Consider the following 16602-nt stretch of genomic DNA (forward strand, 5'->3'; position numbering starts at 1 on the left):
AATCCTGAAGTAAGTCAATAACATCTAGTTGTTGATGATGAGTACTGAAATGGTTACTTGTCAACTAGGCATAGGGAATTTGTGGTGTTTAGAGAATGAACCTTGAACTTGATTTGGTATCTTACGCTAAATACGAGAGACTATAGGTTACATGGTTGAAGAGCGCTTATGATACTCTGTAGATTGTTATGATTTATATGGTAACAGTGGAGACCTAACTAACGTCTCCCTAATATGAAGTCATCAAAGGCCACCAGCTACCTTGATGAAACGTGCCAAAGTAAGCGTTGTGTATCAGAATTTCAAGTTCAGTCTTCTCTGATAGGATTGCTTTTTAGGACCAAATTCCGAGAGAAGTTTCGCTGTTGGAACTGTATCGTAGCACTATTCGGACCTCAGATCTGCCAACATGGAGCTTATATCGTTCGGGTTTATCCATGCACGACTGCCATTGTTTGGATACTTCAACCAGGATGGATCCTTGTTGCACTGACACCCTATTGGAACGCTGGCTAGATCCGAGCCGATAGCTCCGCTGAGATGGCAAAGTGGCGGAGATCCGAGATCTAATGATGACCTTAATCTGACTACAGATCTTCAGTCATGGGTAGGTGTTTGTGGATTAAGCTGCGGCTCATCCAAGATTGAGACCTTGCGAGTCATACATCGGCTGTGTCGATATTAGGCAGGTGCCGAGTTGTTTAGTTATGTAGTTCCCATAGTTTACTCGCAGTAAAGAATGCCTTGAGAGTGTTATTATTACTCACTATGAACAATAAAGTTCAAGTATTTAAATAAATAAAAGTGCATAACCCCTTCTACTTTAGGTACTGACTGCACTTGCTGTATGCGAAAGGTTGGATGATGTACATGGTTACACATAGTTACACAGCCTTGGTGCAGTTATCCAGGCAACTACGTCATCATCTCTTGCTTTTTTCACACCTGGATTTTAAGCATGATTGCTATGTAGGTACCTCTGCAGCTACCTCTAATGTACTTACCTCGTAGGTATGATGATGTATCTATAATCATACCTCTAATGCTACTTCTAATGCTGGGGAACAACTGATACAATCGAAACAATCGATATTTGTGACTTGTAACCTGATTCCACTCACTTCCCGATTTTGTCGATTTTATCGATTATATTATGAACCTAATAAATACTGCAGCAAGGGAATGTTATGACTACGTCAATTAGCTGAGTCTTGCTTCGTAGCTATTTTGTATTTAATTATCATCTCCACCATCATCCTCAATACTTTTGCCTTAGGTACCTAGACCTTTCACAAACAACAACTATTCGCAATCATATACATTTACCTATACACCTATCAAATACGACCAACGCCGAATCCCTCGCAAGCTAGTAAACACACGTATTTACGCGTACAGAAGCTAGCCTCAGCCTCCTTTTTACACCTAGTCTACCGGGGCACCGTCGGAGCTAGCTCATCAGCCCTACGCACGCTTCGTCGCTTTTGTTCAGGTGACGCGAAGCACAGTGCGGATCGTAAGTTGCTTATACGTTGTATCTTAAGAAGTGAGGCGGTGGTGCCGTTCTGCCGTTCTGCCGCCCCGTCTAATCCTTGTTGACGCTATCGACAAACCATCGGAGCCTGTTACACGACCGCTGACGAGAAGAAGAAGAAGAAGAAGAAGAGAATCGAGTGCCAAGGAATACTTACCGGTTTGTCGAGGAGTCGGGTACACAGAACACACCCACCAGAGAGAGTACTCGTCTTACTAGGCGATACTCTCTCCTTAGGGTTGATCGTGGTAGACAGCATGCGTAAGTTTTTACTATTTCTTCAAGTAACTATATCTTCGTTACCTTCATGTTGTTATTTTTATTTATTTACCTTACCCCTTTACTGCTTTTTCTGGACACGTATATCGTAGTCGCTCCAAGCGAGGTCAAAAGCTCGGTACTCGTTATCCGTTATCACACCATGTACCCTTCTTCGCATGCTGATGCGGGTGTCCATTCAACCCGACGCGACACTACATTAATTCCGGCAAGCCTCCAAGTGGGGATGATCTGCCGGCTTCGAATCTGTTGGTATCTGTTGGTATGGTGTCATAGAGGGGCGAAAGAGATCGAGATTTACTCCTATACCTTGAGCTTACGGGAGCTTTGTAAAGCTGTTAAAGCTGTAAAGCTCAAAAGTTTTAACAGAATTTGGCCCTCAGCCATCGACGACAAAACAAAGAAGTTGCGGAGAGACGATATGTCTTTATCAGGGGATTTTAATAAGGCTTGCGGCACAGACCAACGTGTTAGCTAGCCTCAGGTAGGATCTACATCTACCTACGTCGTATCGCCATCCCTACATCCCTAAAAGCAAGGCGGAAACCCACACAGTTTAAGTCTACACGTTAGGTATTCTACAAGTCATCAACTACAGTCTAACTACGGTCTACAATCTACTGTGTAGACGACACCGCTTAATTCTGGTGACTGGGACTGGGACTGGGACTGGGACTGGCTTGGAAAGTCTTCTAACCCGGGAACCAATCCGCAAGCAGCACCCTTCTCGGCTTTACCCCTGGGCTTCTAGATTACGCCTTGACTTCTTCCAATTAAAGCTCTCCCCACGCCACCGTCTTTCCCCAATTTTTCTACTTGCTTCCTTCTACGCCTATTTAGTCTAGGTCTCTCTCGCTGTCGGATTACGTCCTATACACGTTCCCCCTCTTCCCGTTCTCTTTCCAGAACAATTACGACCTTGGCGTCGAATCTGCCAAAGCCGCATACATCGATGAAGGAAAGCTCAACTGACAAGGCCTCTAACATAGATCGCATACGCTCTTGGGCACGAGGTCACGCGTATGGAGGCTCTACACGTTCCACCGCGTCCAACTCTAACCCTATCCTTCCCATAAATAATACACACACGAACCAAGATCCGGAGAAGATCCGCCATGTTAGCGGTGCCGGTTCCGACGGCCATCAGGGCCTTTCTAATGGCTCCGCGAAATCTCAGGACGCCCCCAACTTCGGAACGGATACCCAGAATGCCGATAGGTCGGCTCCGTCAACATCTCAAGTGGAGGGGACGGGGTCTGTCGTAGACGAAAACGGTACCAAGAAGGAGAAACAAAATGTCGTCGTCGAAACCTATTACGAATTAAAGAAGGTGGTCTTCCACAGCTGGATCAACCTATTCTTGGTCTTCGTGCCCGTCGGGATTGCTATCGCAAACATTCCGAACAGGAACGCCGGAGCTACTTTCGGTATTAACGCTGTCGCCATTATTCCTCTTGCGGCACTCCTTAGCCATGCTACCGAGTCTGTCGCCCGCAAGATGGGCGACACCATCGGTGCGTTGCTTAACGTAACGTTTGGTAACGCCGTAGAACTCATTATCTTGTAAGTCTTATCTGGTCATTTTGATTGCGCTCTTAGCTAACGAGTCAATAGCATGTAAGTTGATCATGCTCCACGATTCATTGTCGAGTGGTCTTGCATCCATCAGTCGGCATATGAATGTCGCGTATTGACCTCTGCTAACCTCATATTCTAATTTGTAGTATTGCTCTAGTTAAGGTATGTAAATATTGAATCTGACTGCTCTCGTAATCCACGTTGCTAATTCCATACAGGGTGAGATTCGCATCGTTCAGGCCTCTTTGCTTGGATCGATCCTTGCGAACTTGCTCTTGATTCTGGGCATGGCCTTCTTCCTTGGTGGTCTCCGATACCGTGAACAGGTCAGTAGAGTACGAACTTGCTCACTTTACATCCACTAACATCTTCCAGATCTACAACAGCACAGTGACTCAGATGAGTGCCTGTTTGCTAAGTTTGAGTGTGATCAGTCTCATGTTGCCGGTGAGTCTACCCCCAATCTTAGTTGGAATTTCGCTAAACATTATTACTAGACCGCATTTCATGCTTCTTTCCGAGACAAAACAGAGGCTGATAACGAGTCTCTGAAGATCAGCCATGGTGTTAGTGTGGTATGTACTTATCGACATCCCATATTTCCTCAACCCCTGCTAACACTGTCTCAAGATTCTTCTTCTGGTATATGTCGTGTACCTTCTGTTCCAGCTGAAGTCTCATGCATACATGTATGAATCGACTCCTCAGCACATCATCGATGAGGAAGCAACACCAGGCCCGGCTGCCGCATGGCTCGAGTCCTCTGATTCCGATTCGAGTTCTTCGTCGGACTCAGACTCGGATCACTCGAGCCATTCGAGGGAAACCATGTCTAAACGTGTTAAACGAGCCATCCGTGGACATCGCCGTAGGAAGTCTAGTACGGCGTCGGTAGACACTGACGATGGAGTTCGAACTCGCACCTCGTCCCTCGGAACTAATAGCGCTAGTCCTATCCATGAGGGAGGTTCCAAGTCTGGAGATTCTTTGCATGGTCCTCTCTTCCCTCGAATAAACTCCACTGGTACTGAAGAGGCTATTGAGGAGGAAGATGAGAACAAGTCCCGCCGTAAACATAAGCGCTCCAAACGTAAGCACCGCAAGCGAGATAGGAAGGCGTCAACAGGTGTCGAAGGAATTACTCAACCTCAGAACATTGCTGGTGTTGGACCGGATGCCGTGCAGGATGGTGTCGCGAGTAACGGAGAGCCCCGCCGTGTAGACTTTGCTGACACAGTCGCCAATGTCGAAGGTGAACTCGAGGTTACTCCTACAGGACCTAGACGTCCCTTCAATAACTTGCGTGTTCTCTCATTCCGACCCGTGGCTAAGAGCCTGGCACCGCCTGTTTTTACTTCGGACGTTGGAGCTGTACCTGCGGCATCGATTGGACCCGTGCCGCGCGTGAGATACGGCATTCGCAGGACCAACTCTCTCCCCGAAAGACTTAACCAGTATCAATACCGACCACCCGGAGCCATGATGCCTTCTCAGATTCCTATTTCTATCCTAACTGGCGGTGCTGGCGAAGAAGGCAAGGAGCATGGAGACGACCTTTCACGTGGCGCGGCTATTATCATGTTGCTGCTATCGACGGCTCTCGTAGCCGTGTGTGCCGAATTCATGGTTGATGCCATTGATGATGTGGTCGCGAATAGTGCTCTAAAGGAGACTTTCATCGGTTTAATCATCCTGCCTATTGTCGGTAACGCAGCGGAACACGTGACGGCCGTCTCGGTGGCTATGAAGAACAAGATGGATCTGGCTATCGGCGTAGCTATTGGCTCCTCGATTCAGATTTCCCTGTTCTTGACGCCTCTGGTGGTTATCATCGGCTGGATTATCGGTCAACCCATGACGCTTTACTTTACCCTATTCGAGACTGTTTGCCTGTTCGTATCGGCCTTCATCATCAACTTCTTGATCCTGGACGGCCGAAGTAACTATCTCGAGGGTGCGCTGCTTTGCGCTACGTACGTAATCATCGCGGTCGTGGCGTTCTTCTACCCCGAGGGTGACGCCGCCGGTACCCTAGGCGCTTAAAGGGGCATTTAGCCTCTAAAGTGCATATTTAAACCTCTTATTTGACAAAACGACGCAATGTTTAACTCGAGCATGGGATACGACATTCAGTTTATTATTGCTTTGATATTGAACTTGCACGAAGCGGGTTTATGAAGACTTATTTGACGATTTGACGCTACACGGTCAAGGAGGAGAGAGTACAGAGATGAAATGAAATGTTTTACTTCTTTAAAGGGATGCTATCTACTTTTCGGAGTTTGGCCCCTTGCGATTTGATTAAATTGCCTTGATTTTTTATGAGATATTTTTCCTTTCAGACAAAGGTGAGCCAGCCAACTTGGCCGCTCTGATGCAGATAGCGATGACGGTGTGGAAACACGCAGATAGCTTAAGTAGTTAGTTTAGCGATGCAGACTTGTAGACTTGTGGTTGTATGAGCTGCTTAGCGGATGAATTGGACATACTCTCATTTTTGCAGATAAACGGATTTGATTCTCTTGAAACGATGTGAAGTTCCGTATTAGTTTACGAGGGATTTGAGAGGATTACTTGGGATATCTCCTACACTTATTTATACCAACGAATGGAGGGTATAATAAGTTGACGGTAAATAACTATGAATTCAAAGATTTGAAATCGTATAATATTTGGTAGATCATAAACGTCTTTAAATACGAAGTCTCTAGGTTAAGTTACTGTCTATCACCTTACGTATGAAAAAGTGATTTATTCCCCGGATACATGTATCGATACATGTATCTAAGTAGAAATATTACGGAATGAATTTGTGGTAAAGCAATGACAAACATGGTGAAGTTGCGCTTATACGGAATCATTAGAAATACCTACCACCGGATTGAGACTTGGCAACTTAAACTCAGCCACGAACTTGTTCAAGAGGCTGTTCTAGACGGGGGCTATGCTGCATGTGGATAAGGATAATTGTGGTATGACGTATGAATTTATTTATGTACCTATTCCTAACAATAAGCAACCTGAATTGGTACCTACATGTATGTATGTATAATAGTGACTTTTATCTCGTGCACAGAGTCAATGTTAAAACGTCAGATGCCAAGCAATTAAAGAGTCCTAACCGTCAATTATTTGACTATTTGAACCAATACATACGCTTCTCTTAATTCTTTCCCCAATTACTTACATCCATTATATCCATTACGCACTTCCCGGAATTATCACGTATACTCCCATTCGCCCACTTACACGCTTATACCATCTACCATCTACCATCTACCACCCACCATCAACCATCATACTCTCAAGAACACAACCAGATGTGTTTCGGAAGTAAAGACAAAACCACCGACCCAGCTCCCAAGCCGGCCCCGGTCCCTCAATCATCATCCACCACCGTCGCCGCCAATCCCAAAGCCAGCATGCCGCAACACTACGCGCCGCCTCCCGGACCCCCGCCGTCTCACGGGCAGGGTCAGTCCCAGTCATCTCCTTACTACGCTCCCCCGGCCGGCCCACCTCCATCTCATCATCAGGAGGAGTACGCGCCTCCCCCGGGCCCGCCTCCCCCAGACACAAAGAACAACCCGTTCTTCAACTCCAACCCCAACTCCAACTCCAACTCCAGCTCCGGCACGGAATACGCGCCTCCGCCCGGTCCGCCACCATCTCACGGCGGCCACGGAGATTCCAAAAAGGAAAAGCAGCAGCATAACTGGCAGACCGCCGTCCCAGACACCGCACTACTACCCCCTCCGCCCAACTTCTTCAGCGGCTTCGACCGCTCGCCCGCGAACAACGCCACCGAGGAAGAATGCGAAGCCGGCGAGTCCTGGTGCAAGCAATACCCGCTCTACGGCCCCATGTCCCTCAGCCCCGCCGAATCCGCCGCGCGCACCGGCAACATAGCCATGTACGCGCCCCCCTCATTCACCGGGACCCTAACGCACGTCCGTCCCGGGGTATGGACCGCGTCCTCTCCGCGCAACAGCCGCGATACCTGTCTAGCGACGTACCCGCCGCTCTACCACGCCGCGGCGCACAGCCCCCTAGTCACCGGGTCCCTGAAAAAGACAGCGTACTACGAGGTCCGGATCCTCGAGCGCGGCAGCCGAAGCGACGAGATCTCCCTCTCGCTAGGCTTCGTCGCCCCGCCGTACCCCGCCTTCCGGCTGCCCGGGTGGCACCGCGGCAGCCTGGGCGTGCACGGCGACGACGGACACCGGTACGTGAACGACCGGTGGGGCGGCAAGGCGTTTACGTCGGCGTTCCGGCGCGGGGAGACGGTGGGGTTAGGCATGGAGTTCTGCCCGCGGAACGGCGGCGGGGTCCGGGTCGAGGTGTTTCTGACGCGGGACGGTGCGGAAAGGGGCCGGTGGGATCTGCACGAGGAGACGGACCGGGAGCAGGATCTGCCGGTTACGGGGCTCGAGGGGTATCATGATTTGTGCGCTGCCGTGGGGGCGTTTGATAAGGTGGCGTTTGAGGTTGTGTTTGCGCCGGAGCTGTGGAGGTGGAGGGGGTATGAGGGATAAGACGGCGGATGAGAGGGTAGAGATAGATAGATAGATGGTGGCGGTGGTTAGAAGTAGGGAGATTAGGGGGAGGGGGAGCTTGCGGTGATTTCTATTTGCTTTTTACGAATGGGTTTGATATGTTTTATAGGAGTATAGGTTATGTTTGCGAGGCGGGCGGTTGTATCAATATGCCATGAAATTTGTCTGCGTTAGGTTGGGACTTCGATGGCTATAAAGAATCCGGTTTCTTTAGTTAACTACTTAGATTCTTCCGTTGATTTTATGCTTGGGCTTGGAGGCTTGTTGTAAACCAATCCCCTAATCAGTACTTTGATTTTCCTGTTTATTTTATAATTATAACCAGTTCTCTTTCAGTACCTATGCATGCAATTTACTTGAGGTCAAATTTCAAGTCGGGGCTACGAATCATTGGATACAATGATAACACAAATGCTTGGCCGAGTTCAGGAGCAATAAGAAACAAGTAGACGTGCAACTATTTATGATTGGCCAGCTGTATCAAATCAAGTAAGAGCCGTTGTTTTTCTTCCTATCAGGAAAGAAAAAAGAGTAACTAAGGAGATCTACCAGGATTCTCTCCGCCCAAAGATTGTCAATATCTTCAAAGATATCTCCGTCTCTCCGTCTACTTCATCACTGGTCCTTGTTCCTAGTAGCTCCTCGACCAATCGGCATTTATTCACAGTCTGCCCATACTCCGTGGCGCTGCATGAATCCCACCGCTGCCAAGTCAGTCGGAAATCGTCTGGGCGCCCTCGAATGCGTCGTTCGGGTCTAGTGTAGTCCATCCACTGACAGAGCCTGCTTCGACGCAGATCATCTTCTTGAAACCGTCCTTGGGCTCGAAGTCGCTCATGCCTGCCGCCTTTTCTGCCCAGGGATTCCAGACCACAACGTCCTTAAGGTTGTCCCGTACGATGCTGAAAACCGCCTCGCCGTCCTCTGCGACCACCACCGGGTTCGAGGGACCCTTGGCCGGCGTGTACACCCTGTCTGTTTCGCCCGTGATGGTTATAGCGCCTGACTGTGTCTTTGTCTTAGCCGCGTCCACCTTGTCGATGTATTCTGACTCTTCGAGACCCGTCACCTGGATCTTTGAGATGTCCTGTTCGGCGTGGAGGTTTCGGTTAGCTCTTGCTGTACTATGCGCCTTTTATGCGCCTTTTATGCGCCTTTTATGCGCCTTTTATGCGCAATAGGAATTACTTACGTCAATTCGCAGATATGTATGCAACAGGACCTGGAACTCGATGGGCTGTTCACCATCGTTGGTAACGACGATGCTCGTGTTCAGGTTCTCTGGGGTCAAGGTGACGCTGTAGATGATGGAGAAGGTGTAGGGCCATAAGCTCTTCGTCTTCTCTTCTAGGGTGGCAGATGAGAGACCGAAGTCGAGCTTGATGGAGGTGTCAGACGGCCCCGTCGACTCGGAGCTTGACTTGCCAAGGAATTCCCATCGTGAGTTGCGCGCAAAGCCGTGCTGGGGCAGTTTCGAGGTCGCAGGGTGATTAGGAGCCGTGCCGAATACCTAGCGATCCGCCATAAGTATTAACTAGCGCCATTCACGAAGATATTATCTCGAAACAAAGAGGTAATAATCTGTAGCTTACGGGAAAGACGAGAGGAATGCCACCTCGTACGGCCTTGGATCCGTCGAGCTTAGCGGCATCAGACAACCAGAGCCTCTCTATTCCGAAGCGGTTCTTCCAGCTAATAACGGTAGCGCCATAGAGGAGGACCTCGACACTCTCACCGGTGGGCAGGACAGCTGTGACTCGCGAATTGTCTTTGGAGAAGTTGACCTGGGGTTGAGGTGGCAGACCCGGGGTTGTGGCTAGCGCCAAAGGCTTCTTTGGTCGGTCAACCATGATCGCTAGTCGATTGTCTAAGTCAGTTAGCTTCAGTAGGTCGAGTTAGGCAAGATTAGGTTGGTAGACGATAGGTTAGGTAGGAAATGGAGATGTTAAGAGGTAGATGATAGATGGTAGATGGTAGATGGTAGATGTGATGTTGTATGGCGGGGTTATAATCGATAATCGATAATCGAAGAGGTAAAGTAAGGTAAGGTAAGGTACCTAACCTAAGGGGTCTTTGTTGGTGGGGTAATACTATATATATGTGTCCAAGTATAGCAAGCAACGCCTAATTATCGAATGTTTTTTATATCGGTAGTAGGTTGAGAACGAGTATAAATTAAGCTGTAGGAGCTCCCCCTTTTAAATAGTAATAGTAAAAGTAAAAAACAAAAAACAAAAAAAAACGGATGGGATCCGCAGAAAAAAAGGTAAGGTGGATTGTAGCTTCAACTGAGACCTTCAACTGAGACGACCCTTCCGAAGATCAAAAATGTACATAACAGTACGTACATAATGTATATAATACGTACATGACATGACATGTAAGTACATACATTTTATGCAAGTATTCCCGTATCCTACTTGGTGGCACCGCATAACCTGAAACGCCCATCTTTCTTAGACGTGCCTATGAGACGCGAACAATCAGCCGGAATCGTCCCAACCAAGGGAACATCTCCCGAACATCTACACCCTCGGCTTAACGTTGACCTGCAGTGCAATCCTTCGTCACTAACTCCATATCAAAAATGCCAATCCTTCATCCATCACATAAAACAACTAACCTACAAATAATTAGAAATATTCCATTCGTATAGATTACCTAAGGTATCATAACTAGGTATCGTAACTAGGTATCATAACTAGGTATCATCTACCTCCTAAACGCCTTACCAATCAATGCCTTAGGTATTCTCATAACCGTATGGTACAGTAGTACCTAAATATGTTCCTCGTCATCCGCCATTCACCTTTGCAAACCCCCGTGAAACCTAGCATCGGCCCCGACTCTCCGCCTGGTATAGTTCCTTTTTGATATCGAAGAACATGTCCTCAATCCTGCTCACCTCGTCTCGAGTTAGCGTCGCCGTGCGGAGACCCTCGAGGCCCCCCTTCAGCGCATCCATGATTCTGTCCGCTGCCGATTTCTCAACTGCTGCTTCTTCGACCGGACGAGGCTGCTCAACCTGAAACTCGGCCGCCTTCTCTGCATCTCCTTCCTCCTCTTGATCCACCATCTTCGTGTCATCATCTACTAAAGGTATATCATCCTCTAGTACTTCCGTAGGAATAGGCTCGACTTCTGACTGTTGAGACGCTTCCGTAATTATCTGTAAAGTTACTGCTTCCGTATCAGACTCGCGCTCGACGAGGCTGTCATTGAAATCCACAGGCGAAGAGCTTCGTTGAACGGCTTCTACAGCTGCGGGCTCCTGTCTCGCCAAATCTTGCGAGCTGAAAGCAATATTGGTGTCTAACTCCATTGAAGTGTCGACTTCGGTATTAATTTCAGTTGTATCCCCTTCGATATTCTGGGAAACCTGGCTGTTGGGTACTGATTCGTCATCCGTGTCCTTGTGCTGCCTCTTCTTCTTTTGACTGCTGCCGGGCTCTTGGCTCCTGTCTGAGTACCGCTTCCTCTTTCTCTTTGACCTCTTAGTCGGTGAATGAGAGCTTCCCGCCTCTGTAGACGAGGGAATAATAGGCGGCGACTGGTTACTCTCGTCTTCCTTGGACTTAGACTTGTCACACGACTTCTTCGATCCCGTGCTCACCGTGATGCACTCCGAAGACTGGTCCCCCAACTCTCGGGGCTTCTCTGGCGATTCTGAATCGTACTTGAGTGCTGGCTCGCATTTCCTAGAATCTAGCTCGATAACTAGACGTGCTAGGCTCCGCTCTTCGTCGTCACTAAGCTCAAAAGAACGGTCCTTGGATGGAGAAGAAGATGGAAGGTTTTGCACGGTCTGTACACCCTTGGACGTGTTGCTACGGAGGGCTCGAGGCGATCGAGACGCCGGGCTGGTGAGAGCATCCACGAACACCTCGGGGTCGGACTTCGGCGAGGAGTCGAGAATTTTACCCGAGCGAGTTTTCCGTGGAGTAGTTGGTCTTCTGCGGGTATTGACCTGGACAGACTTATTTTCCACGCTTGTAGATATACGCTCTGGCTGGGATCCTGCAGCTTGATCCGGTCTCTCCTCTTTTACGGCTTCCGATACGTCCTCGCCGTTTCCTGCATCTCCTTGTTCTAAATGGCTTTCGTCCGCGGGTGCCGTTTGTCGCTTTGTAGCGGGAGATCCAGAAATAGGTGAGGATAGGATAGGGAAGTCTTGGAACACGCTACTGCTTCTGGTCCGTGGCTTCATTTCTGCGAGCAAGTTCCGACGGGGTTCTGGTGGCGAAGAAGGAATATCGTCCGTCATCTCGTGATCGAAATCTATCATGGGAGCTTGGCCACGCCTGGGTGTTGGCGTGGATGTTACATAATCCTCGAGGTCTTGGTTACGTTGCGGCGTCGCATCTCGTTCTTGTTTCGAATCTTCCGCTTCGTTCGAGATCGGGTTTTCTGTGCTGGCTCGAATATGCGCAAAAATGACGGCGTTCTCTCGCTGTCGTTCGCGGACTTCCTTCTGACGATCTGTCAAGAACTGAGATTCCATTGAATCGCGGCTGGGGGATGATTCGATGGGTGCGAATTGGATTTGGGAGGAGTCGTGTCGCAGTTTGGGAGTCGCGCTACGCCTAGCTGACTTTGGCCGAGATTTATTGGGTGTAATAGTAAGTCCCTGTTTAGAAGGCAACGAAAGCTGGACTGATCTAGGCGTTGTAGACCGCCTTGAAGATGGCCGCTTTGCTAGAGGTGTTTTGCGATGGTCCTGTTTGTCAAGAGACGGATTCACGATCTCTGAATTACCCTGTGATTCTATGAATGACGGCTCCTGCTCACTAGACGCGTAACTGGAGAGGTCTACGCCAGGAAGCACTACATCAACGTAAGAATGAATAGAAATGAGCACATTTTTAAGCTTTTCTGGATATTGAATCTCCTCGGTATTCTCGAAAGCGCGGTTCCACATGACCGCAGTATAATTAACAATATCCCTATGCTTGCTCTGGAACGCCGAGCACAGCAGTTCCTCGATAGCGTCGAGTTGTAGGTTTTCTCGAGTATCTGTATGCAGAAACAACCTACAGATCTGATCCCATAGAGTTACAACCTTGCGACTGTTAGTGCCGGGTGCAAAGAAAAGAAAAAAATGCGTTACTTACAGCTTGGGCAATCGTCGTAGATTCTACTATGCTGTACTGTGCGTTCGCATCTTGAATCCAGAGACCAATGCCATGTTGTAGGTGAGCTATTGATTTGAAACCCAGCGAGCGGCTGCATCGCATTAGGAAGCAACCAATCTCGGTAAACAATTTTACGATGATCTCGTCGGGGTCGTAATGCTCCATGTGCAAATAAGACGCTTCTAGTAGGTGGTTTGCGAGGCGGTAAAAATTGTCGAAGGGGTCGAAAGAAGCAGATCTTGAGCCGGCAATGGAAGTACCCCAAATCCGCCGTCGAGCAGCGTCCAGCGCCTGACGATCTTTGGGGTGCACTGCATCAGAGATTAGATTAATGCCAGCCTTGAAACGAATAGGCGATATCGCATCATCGCAAGGCAAAGAGCAGAACTCTAAGAAATGCTTAGCTAATGGCTCTATCACCACGATGGCCAGTCCTGCACTGCCAGTCTCGGAGTAGACTCGAGTTGACAACAATTGGAAGAGCGAATCCCAATGCTCCCAAGGAATATTAGGTGTAGACTTGAAACCCCTTTCTAGGTGCTTTATAATCTCGCGGTACTCGTGGCCAATCGTCATCGATTCGCTTCCGGAGCTGGCGGTGAGATGGCTAGATTGGCTACTGTCTAGAGATAGGGAGAGGATATCGGATATGAAAACCCACGGCCCATACGGCGAGAGGACGTCCATGGGCAACGTCTGTATTAATTCGCGAGCTAGCTCAGTCTTCCCATGAGAGGAGGATCGGGAAATTATGAAGGGATCTAAGACAACCCTGATAAGATTTAATAAGCCGTCGTCGTCGGGGATGCCAGGAGGCAGTGCAGAGAGGATAGAAAATAGGTGATGAAGAGGAGTTCGCGTTAAGCCCTGACCCCTTCCTGAACGATGAGAAGGAGTCGCTACTGGAATGAATGAATTTTGCTTATTTAGGGAGAGGAGCTTCTCGGTGAAGGGCAGTAGACCCAAAGACTCTATAATCGTCCAAAGGTATGCCTGTGTCGCATCTAGGAATCTCTGCTGCGACTCGGGTTGGGCGTCTGAGCCGTCAAGTCCCTGAGACCATATCTTCGCTAGTACGCTGAAAGCATGTGCCATAAAAGTCGCCGTGTCGGTGGATACCTTGACCTCCTTGGACGCGGCAGCCGCCACGGCGCTCACGAGGGTGCGCCAGAGTTTGCATGAGACGGATTCCGGACTTGCAAGGTCCAAAAAAGTCTTCTGTAAGATAGGTTCTACTACGGAAAATACCCTCGTCGCGTTTCGTCTAACCCATTTCGGGTCCAGCGCAGGTAGCTCGTCCGGTTTTACCAACGCATTCTCGGCGACGCGATCTTCCTTCCATAGTCGAGGCGTCGACGAGTCGAATAGTCCGGTCAATATTAGAACTGCTTGGGTCAGGTTGTCAGAGATCATAGTTGTAGGTTTCTCGGTTTGTTTGGTGTCCACTTCGGGAAAAGCCAGTCCTTGAATCAGAGGCCTTACGCACGCATCCCAGTAGCTGTCGACTTGCGCCGTACTCAAGTTCGGCTTGAAGGCGTAGTAGTAAAGGTTGCGGATGCCAGCTATGACAACCTTCCGCAGTTCCTCTAACTGCTTGGTGTTGTTCCTTCTCTTTAGCTGGCTGATGAAGGGTTGGCACACTGTAACGATAGCTTTTGAAAACAACGTCTCGTTGGGATGTAGGACATAGACGAGCCTGTTCCAAGCGTAGTTGGCTTCGAGTCTAGTGTGGTAATCCCCGCAGTTGAAACACCACTGGATAATCTCCAGCCACCGTCCGAAGAACTCCCACCTGTCAACCCGACATCTGAGAAGGAGGATGACGATACTCCAAACTTGAGGGACGGATGCGGATTGGGTCTTATCCTTTGACATGCTTGTCAACCTCTCTACATAGTATTCGATATACTTAGTGTCGTCAATCTGTAATTGTAGTATCTCCATAACTCTTCTAGACAGCTGCTTCTCTTTGCCGATTGTGAAGCCAGCCTCAAGTCCTAGCGCGATGGCCGCAGCACGGATCTCCTTCATGCTACTAAGCATATCGGTAAACAGATCCAGGAGCCAGTCCGAGTGAGTGATCATATGGGATCTTGACTGCTTGACTAATCTTCGATATATCAATATGCGAGACATGATGATGCTTTTCCCCTTGATATGTTCTTCTATATTGTGGAGCGAAGCTACCAACCGGCCAACGCGGTCAGTCGTCATGACCCTTGCCGAGAACTCCTGAGAGGCTACGACCTGCATCAGATGCCTCACGACGTCCTTGGGTACGGAAGCGTCCTCGAACGACCTGATACAGTGGTCGATAATTAAGACGCCAAAGTCGGATGACAACGTAGAGGCGATAGCCGGGAAGTGGAAGAAGGTACATAGTAGAGTAAGGGCGTGGTTTACCATAGACGAGTCGATATTTTGGTTTATAGCTTTTGTCGTAACATCTCGTTGTATAAACTGCATGAACAAGCTCATCTTATCCTGAAGGGCGATACGGTCAGGCAAGTTATTGGATGTTTTCAATGCCCGTGCTAGCATCATGTACGCATCTATTTTAGAGTCCCTATCCGCCCCGGCGAGCTGCTTGATAGTTGAGTCTAACATAGTTGCGATGTTGACCTGATCGCCGGCGGTTGATGGATCTAGAGAGTGGATAGGACTGGGGCTCGAAGTCTGCTTCAAGATAGACTTAATCGGTTTAACTGAGGTTACCGACGAAGGGACAGAGGCCGGCGTTGTTTGCTTTCGAGCATTTTCCTTGTCAGCGTAGGTTGGAGCTTCTTGATACTCGGCTTGGACCAAGAATCCGACCTTCTTTGCCGATCTCCGAGAGCTCGTGTTGATATGGTTGGTAGGATCGGAAGAGTAGCTTGGAGGCGTATGTAGATTTAATCTGGTATCAACGGGCTGATTAGAGAGAGCGAGCTTCGAGGACGAGTCCGTGTCTTGCTTCTTGTCTCGAGGTGGCGTCGGTGGTCTTGTAGGCAAGGAATCCAAACTTCTTGGAACTGATGCTACTTGTGGTACCATGACTGCTCCAGCCAACAGCTCCCACTGGGAAAAGGACCTCCCAGATCTCCCAGAAACAAAGATATCATGCGCTATACGAACCGAACGACATCAATAAATTCCAATTCCAATTCAATGCTATAGACTTCAATGAATTTTAACGAGTGGTATAGGACGTATAATGAACGAACGAGATAATCTCGAGGGTGCTTTTGGTCGGATACAGCAAATTACGATTATTGTCTGATATGTCTGGATGGTTAAGGCGGACCCCCTTGACCATTAGATATTAGGGAAAAAGGAAGAAACGCGTCGCGGTAAGCTTTTCGCGTAGTTTCTGTCAAATCGACGCGAGAAGCTCGGACCTCCACTTTAACCTACCTAGAACCCCTCGCGTGCAAATTGAACGTTTTACGTAATGTACTGAGGTACGGATCCGTACATGTCCATAAGGTACGTACCGTAATACCTAAAGGCTAACCGGTGCGAAACGCCAAAATTGACTAGCATG

The 16602-nt window shown here is 48.7% G+C and overlaps 4 protein-coding genes across 4 annotated transcripts; 2 read left to right on the forward strand and 2 right to left on the reverse strand.

Annotated features, from left to right (window-relative positions):
• The first annotated feature begins 2516 nt into the window (after positions 1-2516).
• On the forward strand, positions 2517-6062 carry F4817DRAFT_352273 (calcium/proton exchanger). The gene is given in 7 exon segments (XM_049305204.1): positions 2517-3375; positions 3392-3395; positions 3538-3553; positions 3610-3717; positions 3767-3838; positions 3889-3966; positions 4022-6062. 7 exon segments carry the CDS (start codon positions 2766-2768, stop codon positions 5432-5434), a joined length of 2301 nt encoding a protein of 766 aa, XP_049154369.1. The 5' UTR covers positions 2517-2765; the 3' UTR covers positions 5435-6062.
• Positions 6063-6410: 348 nt separating this feature from the next.
• On the forward strand, positions 6411-8296 carry F4817DRAFT_352274 (uncharacterized protein). Its single transcript, XM_049305205.1, has one exon. It carries the CDS (start codon positions 6712-6714, stop codon positions 7924-7926), a length of 1215 nt encoding a protein of 404 aa, XP_049154370.1. The 5' UTR covers positions 6411-6711; the 3' UTR covers positions 7927-8296.
• A 209-nt stretch (positions 8297-8505) lies between these two features.
• Positions 8506-10224, reverse strand: F4817DRAFT_352286 (galactose mutarotase-like protein). The gene is made up of 4 exons (XM_049305206.1): positions 10039-10224; positions 9540-9814; positions 9140-9457; positions 8506-9034 (listed from the first exon to the last, which is right to left on the reverse strand). Exons 2-4 carry the CDS (start codon positions 9795-9797, stop codon positions 8660-8662), a joined length of 951 nt encoding a protein of 316 aa, XP_049154371.1. The 5' UTR covers positions 9798-9814; positions 10039-10224; the 3' UTR covers positions 8506-8659.
• On the reverse strand, positions 10216-16420 carry F4817DRAFT_290185 (Rap1-interacting factor 1 N terminal-domain-containing protein). Its single transcript, XM_049299658.1, has 2 exons — positions 13059-16420; positions 10216-13006 (listed from the first exon to the last, which is right to left on the reverse strand). Exons 1-2 carry the CDS (start codon positions 16110-16112, stop codon positions 10778-10780), a joined length of 5283 nt encoding a protein of 1760 aa, XP_049154372.1. The 5' UTR covers positions 16113-16420; the 3' UTR covers positions 10216-10777.
• Positions 16421-16602: the final 182 nt, after the last annotated feature.

The sequence above is a fragment of the Daldinia loculata genome (assembly GCF_022478755.1).
Source record: "Daldinia loculata strain CBS 113971 unplaced genomic scaffold F4817scaffold_83, whole genome shotgun sequence".
NCBI lineage: Eukaryota > Fungi > Ascomycota > Sordariomycetes > Xylariales > Hypoxylaceae > Daldinia > Daldinia loculata.

Coding starts and splice junctions, on each gene's coding strand:
- F4817DRAFT_352274 (XM_049305205.1), top strand. CDS start 6,712: ATGTGTTTCGGAAGTAAAGACAAAACCACCGACCCAGCTCCCAAGCCG.
- F4817DRAFT_352286 (XM_049305206.1), bottom strand. CDS start 9,797: ATGGTTGACCGACCAAAGAAGCCTTTGGCGCTAGCCACAACCCCGGGT. Junction 9,458..9,539: donor GCATTCCTCTCGTCTTTCCC/GTAAGCTACAGA, acceptor GCGGATCGCTAG/GTATTCGGCACGGCTCCTAA. Junction 9,035..9,139: donor ATACATATCTGCGAATTGAC/GTAAGTAATTCC, acceptor CACGCCGAACAG/GACATCTCAAAGATCCAGGT.
- F4817DRAFT_290185 (XM_049299658.1), bottom strand. CDS start 16,112: ATGGTACCACAAGTAGCATCAGTTCCAAGAAGTTTGGATTCCTTGCCT. Junction 13,007..13,058: donor CTACGACGATTGCCCAAGCT/GTAAGTAACGCA, acceptor AACAGTCGCAAG/GTTGTAACTCTATGGGATCA.
- F4817DRAFT_352273 (XM_049305204.1), top strand. CDS start 2,766: ATGAAGGAAAGCTCAACTGACAAGGCCTCTAACATAGATCGCATACGC. Junction 3,839..3,888: donor TGATCAGTCTCATGTTGCCG/GTGAGTCTACCC, acceptor CATTATTACTAG/ACCGCATTTCATGCTTCTTT. Junction 3,967..4,021: donor TCAGCCATGGTGTTAGTGTG/GTATGTACTTAT, acceptor CACTGTCTCAAG/ATTCTTCTTCTGGTATATGT.